At 44.3% G+C, this 14352-nt stretch overlaps 1 protein-coding gene across 2 annotated transcripts in view; it reads right to left on the bottom strand.

Moving 5' to 3' along the window:
• Nucleotides 1–2384: 2384 nt before the first annotated feature.
• Nucleotides 2385–14352, bottom strand: part of GLI3 (GLI family zinc finger 3) — a gene marked incomplete at its 5' end in the record, with an annotated part of 195914 nt that continues 183946 nt past the window's right edge. For both annotated transcript variants that reach the window (XM_082479513.1, XM_082479514.1), the window contains 5 exons: nt 2385–4691; nt 5867–6194; nt 9614–9904; nt 11518–11682; nt 12283–12432. In XM_082479513.1, the coding sequence (XP_082335639.1) occupies nt 2401–4691; nt 5867–6194; nt 9614–9904; nt 11518–11682; nt 12283–12432 (3225 nt within the window). In that variant the 3' untranslated portion in view covers nt 2385–2400. The remainder of the gene's footprint in view (nt 4692–5866; nt 6195–9613; nt 9905–11517; nt 11683–12282; nt 12433–14352) is intronic.

Below are 14352 nucleotides of genomic sequence, written 5' to 3'. Positions count from 1 at the left end.
CTAAAGATACGGAGAAAGACGGGAACTGGGTGATGATAAAAGCGGTAGGATATTTACAGGACGCCTTCCTGTGCAACCTCATCTAGGTGTTCCTGCTCCGACAGGTGGATTGGACTAGATGATCTTTTGAGGTCCCTTCCAATCCCTAGCATACTGTGATACTGTGATACTGTGATCTGTCTTGATTTCTGACATCCCAGCTCACGCAAATCGCTTGGTACATGCTGTGATAAGCCCAAATACGGCCCCAGCACTGGATTCCTATGATGTTTTCCTACTGATTTACAGCTTCTTCCTCTGATTTGAACAGCTGTTAATAGATCAATGTTACCCAACAGTTTTCACTGAGGTTGTATTTCTACACCTTCCTCAAATGCCATGCCCTGAATCAGCTGATATTTCACCTTTTTTTACAGTCAAAAAAATGTGTGCTATTGGCCTTCTAGCCTATAGAAATCACCTTCTGGTGGTGCTACTCCTAATTTTGACTGGGCTAAAGTTTATCTGTATTTCAAAACTGACCACACTTCCCCTTCTCATTGTATGTCTACTCTAACACCAGCTCCTTACAGACATCAAATCCCTAACTGTAAGTGCCCGCACCATCTACATCCCATAGCATCGTTTTACTACCAGGATTTAACAGAGAAGCCTGCAAGGGCTGGACTTGCATGCAGCTTCTAGGAGTGGGTGAACTTAAACCTTGGTCTTGTAACCGTTGTCCACCCCAACCTGTTCACCCAGGAGCACTGCGTGTTCAGGGGTGCAGCCATGGAGCACAGCGCAGCAAAAAACATGCTAGAAGAGCCAGCGCTTATGGAGCACATGCCATTCACCTCTACTGGTGAGTAGCTGCACGACCACAGTGCATTAGTTCCAATTTTTGCTGGTGTAACTGAGCCTGGGCATCAACCCACTGGTTTGCTTTGAAACGAAAAGCACGTTGGTGTCACCAAGAGAGAGAGGCTGGGTTGGTCCTTTTGAGTTTTGATTAGTTACCAGACATACTTGCTGTTCCGCGTGTTTCTTTGCCATTTTTAATGGCAGTTTAAATTTCTTGATTTTGTAAAGCCTGGATGCAGTGGAAAACCATATAAAATTATCAGATTGCTTGCAATCACTTTGATTTATTTGGCTAGTCTGAGAACTGGGCCATTCGTTTTCTGCTTGTTTTACATGCCGTGACGATGATGCTTTTGTAGCTGTAACTGTTTATTACGTCAATGGGTGTTTTACTTATTTTAAAACACATGATCCATCCACAAAGCTCTATGTGCTAAAAGGGATGTACAAGACAGTTCTCCTGGCAAAGGAATTGTTATTGTGAATAAGAAGCAGTGTCTCAGCAAATTACATCTCAACAATTTGCATTTAAAACAAAAAAAAAGGTCCCCAGTATGGAATACTGCAATTTTGTTATTTCATTGTATGAAATACTCCATAAGACCCTGACGGTCTCTCCACAAATGTAGTATGCAATGAAGGGATTATAGACTACCCAAATCACCAAACTTGCCCATCATTTTAATATGCAGTCATTTAAAAAAGACGGCTGAAAAACAGAACACCAAATACTGCAAAAGATGAGAGTTGGACTAAAAATAGCTTTCCGATCCTCTCCTTCCTCTGAGATGGATTAAACATGACACAATCTCACTCTCATAATGCAAGGCAGTGACAGTGATCTGTGCGTGTGTTTACAAAAACCTTAAATATTTGCTAGGGGTCAAAGGGCTGATGGTTTTACATTTCTTACTTGCTTGACCCTCCTAATTTCTTGTGCTCTATAACTCCGAAACTACAGCGTAGGGGTACCACGGCAGTGCATTTCTAGACTAGTTGTCCTCCTCAGTGCCATGTATCCAAAGCATCCAGAGAGGATTTCATCCCTCTGTGCTCACTTCACATTGTGCCTGGTTATTTTGTGCCTATATGTTTAGGGGGAAAAGCTGCAACAGCTTTACAAGGTCTAGTTTCTTCTGAGTAACAGAAAATTGCAAAGTCATTTCATCAGACCTTTTTTAAAAAAAAAAAAACAAAACAAAAGAAAACAAAAACATGCACTTCACACGTTTACATTGGTTTACAATTAAAAAAAAAAAAAAAAGGAAAGAAGCATACAGACATTCAAAAAGGGGAGAGAGAAAGAAAAGAGAGGGGGGGAATGGGTGTAGCAATACTGATTCAAAACTGAAATGGAAGACAGTTTCTCCCTAGAACACTTTAGGGTTTTCAGAGTCCTTATTCCATAAAAGGAATATACTTGAAACACATCCCATTTAGGTGAGATGAGATTGCTAAAATACATACACAACTAAAAAATATGAGTCTTTTTTTTTTTTCATCTGTTATCTCCTAAGGGTTTTTTGTTGTGGTTTGTTTTTTGTTTTTTTTTTATGTCTATTGCATAACAGCAAGAAACTTGCTTTCTTCTGCAAGTGAGGTCAACAAAGAGCTCATGTCCCCAATAGCCATGTTGGTTGTGCTTACGGGCATAGCTGGGAATGTAAGAGACGCTCGGGGAGTGGTGAGGCGTGAGGAATTGCGGGAGAGATTCTGAATGATACTCGGGCTCAGGGCTCCCGAAATTAAGCTGACGTGGTCCCCGTCATCTATGATAGCATCGAAATCAATCTGCACACCCTCTAGGCTGTTGCTGTCAATGCTGTCAACTGTGCTCGACACTTGGTTAGCCCCCGGGGAAAGAAGCTCAGATGAGTTTGCAGTCGCAGTCCCCTGCAGCAGGCAGTTAGCTTCTGAACCAAAGAAAGAACCTGTTTTCATAGCTTGGTGGCTAAAGCCCGTGGTTTGGTCATATAACTGACCAGAGTAATTCTGCACGTTAGAGCAGAACTGCTGTGATTGACCTTGCATCTCCATCTTAATGGTGTTTACCCTGTACGTCTGGTTGCCATCACTTATGTGTCCTTGCTGTTGTGCCAGGTTGTTTCTCAACATGTTTTGCCGTCTGTTGCCGTTGTAATTAGAGCACGGCTGGTAACTTTTGGCCACCAACAAACCTGAAGGCTGGCTACCAATGGTGTGAGACACTGGTGGACAACTCTGCGGCCCTTGATACAGGCTGCTTTGTGAGGTAGGACTAACTTGCCCTAGCATCATTTGACCAGATTGATTGACTCCCTGGTAATGAATGCCATCCCCGACTGGTTGGTTTTGCAAATATTCCTGTTCCATCACATTCCTGTTCTGCATCCCATTTGCCATAGTGGTGGCTTGATCGCTGGATGCCATGGGATGGCCGAAATTTTGCTGGTTCCCACTTACTGGCACGTTGCTGCTTCTCAGCTTTTGCCCTTGAACTGCCACGCCACAGGAATTGTCCATTGCCCCAGACATCATCGCTTGCCTGCTGATGCTTTCACTGTAAGGCTTATTGGGCTGCATGCTGAAAGAATTACCGGCTCCGCTGCCAAGAACTGTGTTTTGCTGTAAACTGTAGGAACCGTTGTTCTCCACCAGGTTCTGATAGCCGTTCTGCTGGGCCACGTTGCTTCTCTCCAGGTTCTGCTGCTGAACCATCATATTGTTATACAGTCCGAAGGCCCGAGTCTGCTGCACCGCAGAGCGCTGACCGCATTTCAGTTTCGAAGGAGATAAGTCAGAACTTCCTGAGCTTACTTCGTTCCACTGAATGGGCAAGTCGCTCTTGTTTGCCTCAGAACCTGCCTGCTGACTGCCCGGTGGAGGGGCTTGGTCAAAGTTGCTGGGGTTGTTGTTTCCTAACACTGAGCTGTGATGCATTTTGTTGCTGTCTAGGACATTGTTCAACAAGTGGTCGTAAATGCCCTGGTTCTGGGAATTCAGATACTGAACCACGTCATCTGGCAGGAGATCCTCATCATTCAGACTGCTACCCGCTTCCATCGTAGCAGCCTCGAGGGCGACGTTCTCGCTGATGCTCGGAGGACAGGGGGAGCTGAAGCCACGGAAGACACCACCCTCAGAACGGGTATAGTTCTGAAGAACAAGGTTGCGCTTTTCCACGGATGGAGGCAAAGCCGGAGGGTTAAAGCTATTAAGACTGTTGAAACGTTGGACTCTAGGGACAGAGAGGTTGTCAGAGGCTATTCTTACCGGATCACTGGCTCTCCTCGTCCCGTTTCCTAGAGCATCGTGAGACAGAAAATGCCTCCTGCTGTAACCATTTGCCCCACCATCACTACATCTTCGAGGGGCATTCACTGGAGGCAGTGGAGATACTCCGGACTCCCTGCAGTCACCCAAGAGTGCCATCCTTGTTTTGAGGCTCATCCTCTCCATGTTAGGCAGTGGAGTTGGTGGGGGTCCACCAGTAGCTGCTGCATATTTAGCTTTCAGCCTGTATTGCTGGGCTGGGGTGAGGCTGAGAAGGCTTGGCAGGTCATCACACTGGCTCGCTTCACTGGAGCGCCGGGAGGCATCCGTCGAGATGGGGTCATAGGAGTCTGCAACGCTCACGTTCTGCGGTCTCCCCTCCGCCTGGGAGGCGTCGCTGGACCTCCGGCTGGAGAAGCAAGGTGAGATTCCAGAGGACCTGCGGCTGCTCAGGTAGGCTGAACTGATCGTGCTAGTATTGCTGTCCCTCCTGTTCAGCATGTTCAACACAGTGATGTCCGTACTTGAAAGTTCGTTCCTGTTGGGCAGAATAGTCATGGATCCACCTACGCTGCAGCTGCTGTTCGACTGGGTACCTGGAGGTAAAATTCACAGTTAAACAAACGGGCATCACCCATCACACTGGTACAGAAAACACCCAGTAAAGAAGTAAGGGGAGTATGGAGAAAGAGTCTGCATCATCGCAGCAAATCATAGCAGTGCTCTTTCTTGAAAGAAGTATGGATAAAAACTGCGTCCTTAGGTTAAAAGCTAATTCAGACACTCAAGGGTAACATTTCAGTGTGAATCCCAGCACAAAATTTATAGGCCATAGCCACAAACTGTCATCAGCTGCTGTAGTGCTCCAGCCTGCAGTGCAGCTATGCTGACTGATGTGCCAGAAGGACACATTCGTTAAGGGAGCTTTTTAAAGGCAAAATATAATTGAAGAGGCATTTGCATGGAATAGCAAAATATACACGTTGGAGGCTATTCAAGGTCATTTCTAAGACTTCTTGAAATATTCTTGAAATAACTCCTAACAACTGCAAAACATCTTTGCTGGTTTCCTTGTTTTGGTTTGGTTTTGAGTAAACAGAATACATTTCTTAATTTTACATAGTTTCTTTTGATTGAACGGGTTTCAGAAAACCTGGGCTGTCACTGCTGGGTGGAGTACAGAAACCTACGGGCACGTTGTAGGCAGCAGGGACGTACATTTTGGCAATGAGCAGCTCCTTGTAGGAAAACAACTACGGATCTTCAGAGTTCAATCTCACCTTGCTCCCATTCACAGATATCTGCCCTTTGTAGCGGTAGTATCTATACATATGATTACTGATATGTGAGGAAACGGTTTATTTAAAGGGCAGCCCAACACCTCTATGCAAAGGGTGCTTTCCTAAGGCCTCATCTAAAAGGCTTCCATACAATAAACTGGCAGGTGTTTATTTCATCTGCCTTGCCTCAAAACAAGAGATTATGATGATCTTGACTCCAAACCTTTAACTGTAGGGAATATTTAAAACGCAATGCATGGCTCCCTTCCTGGCTCTCCTTCTGTAAAATATGGGACTATCAGACTTCTCTCGGGATGGGCAGTAGGACTTGTAATGAGGGGATAAACAGAAAGCGATCAATTTACGAACCATTCTCACAGCTGCTGAGTTTCATAAGCTGCACTACTCTTTTGCAAGGGTTGCAAGATTGAGCTAGCAAGCAACGAATTTAAGGACAAAAAGTGTTACCACTCCTGTTATGTGTATCTCACCATTTCCTATGAGAGGCGGCAAGGTTGGGGCTTTGGAAGGTGGAACGGGGTTCAGTCTTGGAAGCATTCCATTAACTTGTTTCAACCTTTCTAATTTCACTTGCTCCATCCATTTGGTCCCTGTCATATTCCTCCTGGCCTGTAAGCCAAGTGCTGTGGTGGCTGTGGAAATGGTAGAGTCCATGATTGGGGTTTCATCGATGACACTGAGGTCTCCTACACTACCGCCACCAGTCAGAGTAAGCTCGATCCCATTGTTGGAATAGTTGCTGATGGGGGACTGTTCGCTGCTGCATGTAGACTGACCACCAGGGCTTGGCTGAGATGTCTGTAGAAGTAAGAAACAAAAGAATGTGAGGATTAAGCAAACAATGTTGACAAAGAACTTGCAGCAAATGCGGGTCTAAATGGAGGCAAAGAAAACCAAATGTGAAGAAAAGTTTAGCGTTAAATGATGATGTTCGTTAAGAAGCTTTCTAGAAAATTGATTTTAACTGCAATGAATGCAATTGCAAAACTCATGATTAAAATCCGCTTTAGTATCTTGCTGATTGTATACATCATATCTACATGAGACATTTATTTCAGTTATTCCCGTAATTGCTTCTATCACTTCATCTCACTCATGAGCATATATGTATGGATACTCTATTTTGGGTATGCGCTGTTCCCAACTGAAACTTCAGGTCAATAAAGCAAATCAGAACTCAGCCACGTTACGAGGTCTAATTTATACTGCTAGGCTTGCAGCAAGCAAACAAACAAGACTCCAACACCACTGGAATTTGTTTTTTTTTTAATTAGACTTGTGGCTGAAGAATGTAAGTATTTTCCAAGCTTAAGGCTCATTGTTACGAGCAGCGGTTGGCCTGAAATGTTGGCGTGTAATAAAACAGGGACAAAGCATCAGTGCAAAAATGCTGTATCATATTATCAGCCTCCTGTGACCCTGGCAGCACGCTTTAACTTACAGCACCTCTGCCCTGGATCAAGGAGGCGATGATCTACTGAATGAAATCCTTTGTTTCATTAGAATTTAAGAATTTAAATTTAAGAATTTAAGTACACACTACAGCTTGCTAATCTACAGGGATATAAACCACTGCAATGGCTTCTTCTTTCTTAACAGACAGCATTCCCTGCTGCTCTAGCAGAATTCTTGCTGCGGGGAAACACGGCCTTGATTTATTTTTTATACTCATAAAGTTCTCGTAAAAGAATGGGAAAATTTCTCTGACAAACTGGAGCACTCAGACAGATAGACCGACAGACGAAACAGACAGCAAGACAGGCAGAAGTCTCTGGATGTAGTATCTTATTATAGGTTGTATGAGTGTGATCACAAATCCATGAGGCATGCAGTATCATTTTGCTCCCAAGAACAGTTTCATGTATTTCACTTTGGGGGTTTATGTTGGGGTTTTTTAATTATTTTTTGCCTGCCAGCCTGTGATTTTTTTGCACATTTTACTGACAAACGCTGGCTAGAATTTCTGAGGTAGCAGTGACGGCTCTCGCTCTTAACACGAGTGAATGAAGACACAGATGCGTGGCAATACTGTAGCTTCATACGCCCCCGAGGAGTCCATTAAGATGCAATAACTATTTTATTATTTCTAACTTGAACGATGATACTTAAAATTTACGAGGCCGCACTGAGCATGTTCATTTCCAAATCCTGGCCATGGCAGATTTGGTGACAAGAATAGAAACAAATGTTATTACACAGAAGAGAGTCCGTGCTTCCGGACAATAGCTCCATGCCATATAGAAGAAGAGTACTAATGGTCAGAAGCCTGTTCTTGTAGCCACGTGTCAAGACCACAGTGAGGTAGGTTACAGAAGTAAGAACTGTATTATGGGGAACACACATTTCTAGATGTGCAATACAGAAAAAAATGCACGTCTGATCTAGAGGGGAAGGTACAAAGACATTTCTGAAGACGTTTCACCAATATAAGCCAGATTTTTCACATGTCAAGTGTTGCAAAATGCTCACAGCACATTACACTTGGGAATAAGCTTGATGAATGAGCACATTACTAAATAAAGGAATGACTGGACAACAGGCAGAAGGCTAAAATAAAGACATAAATAATGTTGCAAAAACAAAAACAGCAGAAAAGTTAAAATGCCCTCACCTTATTACCCACTGTCCTTAGGAAGTTAGAACAAGACATTTAAGAGCATTAGACAGAAAAGACATTGGATTAGTTGAAAAACAGAAAATAATTCTTAATTCGTACAAGCAATGAAAAGCAGGAAATACAAAATTGCTTTTAGAAGATATTTTTCAGTGAGAAATATTCAATACTATGTAAGCAGTCAACATTCATACCCCACTCCTGCCTCCTGCAAATTTTATTCATGTTAAAACTGTCTATGCTCAACATGCCTCAATAATGCTACCGATTTACCTAGCTAAGCAGGAGGGGAATGGGTTCTGTTCTTTTGTAATCTAAGGTAGTCATCACCAAAGATAGCACAGGACCTCCTTGAGACTTCACTGGGAGTTAACTCTGCGCCCTTGGAAGCTTCCGAATTCAGGATTAATACTCCACAGATTGGGCATAAGCTTTAGGCACAACATAGCAGTAACTTGTATTTCAATGAGTAATCACTTTGAATTGCAGCATGATTAACAATATGAGTAGAATTTGGAGGACTCATATTTGTAGTCCCCAAGGGTTGGGTCCAGATGAATCGTACGCCCAGATGTGAAGAAGATGCAGTAACTGCCTTTGCTAGTTTTAACCCTTGTGAAGAAGATGGATGGCATATAAAATGCAGGCAAATGAAAGAACAACTTCTTAATTTAAGATAGCATGTCAAAAAATGGAATCGGGTCCTTTCAATATTCAAGGTTAGACTGGTTTAATTAAGGTAAAACAGTGAAAAAACCTGCAGAGACTCTTAATTCAGCTCAATTTAGTTAAATAGGAATTAGGTTAACTTGGTCAAGTTAAATTAAGTACCAGATTAACATAAGAGGTCACATCACAATAGAGATCAAGAAATTTTACACTATGAGGGTGGTGAGGCACTGGAACAGGTTGCCCAAGGAAGTTCTGGAAGCTCCATCCCTGAAGTGTTCAAGACCAGGCTGGGTGGAGCTTTGAGCAACCTGGTCTAGTGGGAGGTGTCCCTGCCCATGGCAGAGGGGGTGGAAGTAAATGATCTTCAAGCTCCCTTCCAACCTAAACCATTCTATGATCTCCTCCTGCTCTTTAAGAAAGTCAATTTAGCTCACTTCAGTTTGATCCATGACCTGGCAATCTCAGGCCTCTAAAATCTGATTGTTTCCCCAGGTTCTCCAAAAATTATCATCATCTATAACGTTGTTTTAGTCTTTTGGACCTGTTTCTTTTTCGCATTCTGGTTTTGAGCCTCCAGGACTCACATTCTCTAACTCTCTTCTGTAAACAGGAGAGTGGAAAAAATTGCCTTTTTAAAAATGAGAACTGTGATTTTCTCATAATATGCTGATTCCAAAAGATGGAGCTTTAACAGAAACAATTACTGTGAGAGTTGCCAACACTGCACTTACTGCATATCGCACAGACGAGATGTAATCTTTCTATTTGCTATTTCTTAGGCTTTAAAAACATTTTACAATGTAAACAAAAAAGAAAACCTCACAAAACCTAACCTTGTGAGCTAGAGTTTACAGGCCTGAGTATTGCATAAAGGCATTATTAACTGGTTGCAAGAAGAAGGACAAAGGGAGCAGCACGGTGTATTGCATACCATTGGTTTTTCTGACTTGACCGCTTTCACTTGGAGGCATTCTTCACGCTTTGAGGTAGTGTTGCTGAGGTCCTTCTGCTCACCAATTGCACCCTGAGTCTGATGGCCTGGTGACCGGGTCTGAGAGTGGCTGCCTGGGTCCCTCGGTGGTGGAGGCCTCGGGTGGATATCTCCCCGCTGCTTCTTGGTGACATGTGCCTCCGGGCCATGCACGGTCTTCACGTGTTTCCGGAGAGAACTGGGGTCTGTGTAGCGCTTTGTGCAGCCCGGTATCTTGCAAACATATGGTTTCTGCCAAGACAGGAAAAACACTTAAATTAGATTTAATTCCACGTGGGACTCCTGAAGAGCTCCTTGGAGCACAGCTGGTGTTACAGTTATACGCTTTCACAGTGAATTTGTTATCTAATTTATGGTCTCTACAGTGACCAGACCTAGTCAAACCTATTAATTCCCCTTGGTTTTGATGGTACCCATTAATGCTGCATAGTTTACAGAGGGCAGTCTCTCATGATATGAACTGGCACAGTTTTGACTTACCATTGCAGAAGAGTCAACAGAGCTATGGCAATTTATGATGACTGGCCTAATTTTCTGTCCTCTCTGTTGCCCTTAGCAGTTTGATACCCCGTTTGTAGTCTGCCCAGTACTTACTCCTTGACATGCAGAGGCAAACAACCCTCTTCAAAACAGGATTTTGTTCAGCCAGGATTAGCTGAGGAAGCATTTTTTCAAAATCAAAAAAACCCCCCTCAGTCAGCTGTTGGCGAGACTTGGTGAACTTCCTTCTACCTTGGTGACAATTCGCAAAATTTCTGCTGGGCTTCAGCGCTGTTGTTAGTTGGGCTGCTGAGGGCACACGCCGCAGGATGGGGCAAACTCAGAGGTGTGCAATGCTCTTTGCTTCCCTTGTGACTCAAGAGATGCTGCAGGGACCAGGGGACTGGAAGAAGATGAATGCTCCCAGGAGATTTTGCCAGCTCTAATGAATGCCTGCGACAGACCTGACACGCAGCTAGAGAAGGATACAAGCCTTGTGGAAATGGATATAGCTGCTATGCTTTCCACACAACACAGTCACCATACTGGTATGTCCTCCCTTTCCAGTACTTCCAGGTTTAGGCTAGAGGTAAAGGAGTATAGGGACAGGTCAAGGAGGAGAGACTGGGCTCCAAGACGTGAGGCTGGGATGATGTGACTCCCTGTGTAACCTGAAATGGGGCAATAGAAGAAGGGCAGGGCATGAAGATGGTGTGATTCCTGAAAGAGGGGGCAGCACTAACAGGAAACACAGAGTAATAAAGAGGTGATACACTGAGAGTCTGGGAGACGGCTGTGACTGCCACAGCCGGTTTGCTTGAGAGAGATCAAATTTCTTCCACGGCATCCCTACTCCGTGAGGTCTGTTCAGGATGGAAAGAGTGAAATAGCCCGGACAAGAAGGAAAAGGCATAACTCGGAACTTAAAGGGCAACCTAGACTTTCCAAACCATGGACACTTCTCTGTAGCTGTCTGCAGTAGCTGAGAAGGACGCTGGGCAGCCACCAGGTGTCCCCACCGGCCCAGGCGAGGGGACACACTCCGGGGGCTGCTCCAGCCCCTCCAGCTCTGGGGGTGGGAGAACAACCCCAGCACTTCAGCTTGGATCTGTCTCCGGTTAACTCATGTGTTTCCATTAGATCACTCCTCCTTTAAACCTCTCTTACACTTAATAAAATGACCCACTGCCTCTTTAGGTCCATATGACACTGGAGTGACTGTGCTCGTAAGACCCATCTAGAACTTATCCCTTTCAGGTTGCTGAGGGTTTCTGTGCCTGTCCTCTGTAATAAATCGCTATGATCACATTGTCAGTCTGTTTGACTCCAGATGTTATTATTTTTTTGAAGCTATGCTTGCTTACCTCATTGGAATGAGTCCTGTTTTGGTGCTTGGCCCTGTCGGATGCGTTGGAGAAAGCTTTGTTGCAGCCTTCGTGTTCACACACATATGGTTTCTCCCCAGTGTGAGATCTCAAGTGCGTTTTCAAGTTTTCTAGTCTGGAGTAGGCCTTTGTACAACCTTCAAACTGCAGACAAGAAGTAATTCTGGATTAATTTTAATCTTTGGATTTGCAGGAAACAGTAAAATCTGACCTATAAAAGTTTAGCAACATCCCAAGCCTTCATAACCTTGCCCACTGTAATTTTGTTTTGATTTTTTGTATTTTAATTTTGCCCAGGCAAACCACGTCACAGCTCCAGTTAAAATGCTTCCAGCACTACGTAAATCTTCTCTTACAGGCGAGCACAGTATTTGTGTACATTGTCTAAGACAGAAATCCATTGCAAAGTCATTAGGAGGCTGGTGGCCAGCAATAATACTCAGACGTCGCCCTGTAAGAGAAAGTGCTTTTAAATAATTAAGCAAACTGAGCCCTGTTTAATAATGCCTTTTGGGGCTTCTTTGCACTTTAAACTTGAGGAAGTGGGCCAAATTATCCAGTGCATCCCCTTTCCTAAAGCTCTTGTCATCTGGGCGAGCTGGATAACGAAGCAGACATAGCAGTCTCTTCTCCAACAAATGTCTGACAGACAAAGGATCAGAGAACGCAGCATCTGCACCACTCTGTTCCCTGCACAGCCCCAGCTCCCCCGTCTGAGCCTGGGGCTCAGCCCCCTTTACTCACAGTGCATTTGTGTGGCTTTTCCCCTGTGTGTCTCCTCATGTGGACCACCAGCATATACTGGGCTTTGAACGGTTTCTGCTCCCGGGAACAGTCCAGCCATCGGCACACAAACTCTTTCTTCTCACCGTGTATATGGTCATTGTTTATATGCTGTTCAGGTAGAAGAGAGATTACGGCTTAACAGAAATGTAACATCGTCATCAGCCCTACTGTAACTTCGCACTGGAGCGGCACCAGAGGCTCAGGTGTGAACCAGGATCCTGCGGTACTAAAAGAGTAAGAAGATTGTCTGTGCTCCAAAGCGATCATGGGGTTCAAATAATAGATCTCATTGGAAGTCCACTAAGGCCCATGAAGTTGTTTCCGCTGACGTCAACAGGCTTTGGATCAGGCCTTGGGGACACAGGCTGTTAAATGGATCCTGGATAATCTCATGCACGGCACCCCTTGCGTGATTCACAGGGAGTAATGCTTTGCCGGATCAGGGAAGCCTTACTTAAGTGCCACTTAACGCAAACAAGGTTTACAACATCAGGCCTTGAAAAACACGTTCTCCAACCTGAAAAATCAACAGAACTGCTAAACCATGTTTCCACACCAAAACTTTTAGCTCACCATATTGCATACACATTGCAGTAAGTAAAAACTCAGAGCACAGAAGCATCCATCAAGCCAGCTTATGCCATTGCTAAGTATGGCACTGCTTGAAAGTCTCTGGGAGTGACACCTGTCCCAGGCCTGTTGACACGCATGCACGTGTCTTGCTGTGGTCAGTGTCATCTGTGTGAGTGTCTCCGGAGACAGGCTGGGGCTGTGTACCGTTTACTTTTCCAGAAAAGTAGCTTTCTCTGCTCCTGTCACTAAGGTCCAGTTCAGCAGAGCATTTAAATACGGATTTAATTCTTACTGATTGTGTTGCTGAACAGAAGAGGGCAGATGAGTCACGGCCAGCCTCACGATTGGTTTATTTTTTCAAGGTTTAACTCTTTGAATTTTTTGCACAGCCTTAGAAAACAACAAAAGCACCCTACACCTGAACTTTCAAACGTGTATGAAGGCTGGAATTTCAGCAGGACCCGACTTATCCTCCCGGACTCTTGGAGAAACCCTGCCTCAGAGACTTCCCCATTGCTGTACTTTCCACCACAGCTTGCTAGCTGGGCCACTAGATGGCCACATTTCTCAGCGAATGCGATTATTTCCATTAACCTACTAGACAAAATCCTTCCAGACTTTATATTTGATAACAGCACAGGGATGAAATCTGTATCTGCTCCGCAAGTAGCTCACAGAAAAAGCCAGCCATACAGAAACTCAGTAGGTCATGCTGGAACACAAAGAAAATAATCCCAATCTTTTCTAAAGTCCTGAAAACAATCAGAAAACCAAATAAAATCACTTATGTTCACAATTATGCAGCATCGCCATGGCAAACAGATGTGCGTTGCCTATAAAAGATGACTGCTCTTTTTCTCTTTCGGAAACTTTATTGCCATTTCTTAAAAGTTGTGATGGGGCACAGAGCGCATGAACAGAGCAGATGTGCTGGACAATGTACAACATGTAATTTGCAGGAGTTTGTTTCAAGTGCAGATCTCTAGTCCAGTCATACTATACATGCCTGTACCAAAAGTGTACAGATGCCCTGCGCTGTGAAATGGCATCGGACGAGTACAACAAGGTTACTGTGCATTCTTCTTTCCTGAAAGAGAAAGAAGTAATGGGACAAAACTCAATGCATTGAAGTAATTCTTGGCCAAATGAAAATTGAGTGTGTGACACAGGCTTTCCATGTGATACAAAAACTTCAAGGCTGGTTCAATCGGTTCACAACAGCACCTCCCTTTATCTCCCACTGTGTGGACACTCAGGCACCATGGATGCTCTTTCAGAGAAATTCTCCATAGGATACTTTTTCTCTTTGTCCCTGCAAACAGGCTTGCTCCTTGCCCTCCAGACCTCTATCCTTTATGAACATCCTCGAAAACTGGCCTTTCTCATGGGTGTAGAACTCCCTTCATCACTCCCTCCCCAGCCCAGGCTCACTGCAGCCGCTGACAAAGCTTGCCC

This window comes from Vanellus vanellus (assembly GCF_965231255.1).
Source record: "Vanellus vanellus genome assembly, chromosome: 2".
Lineage (NCBI taxonomy): Eukaryota > Metazoa > Chordata > Aves > Charadriiformes > Charadriidae > Vanellus > Vanellus vanellus.
The sequence above is the reverse complement of the archived record's forward strand: the minus strand, read 5'-3'. Positions and strand labels throughout refer to the sequence as shown.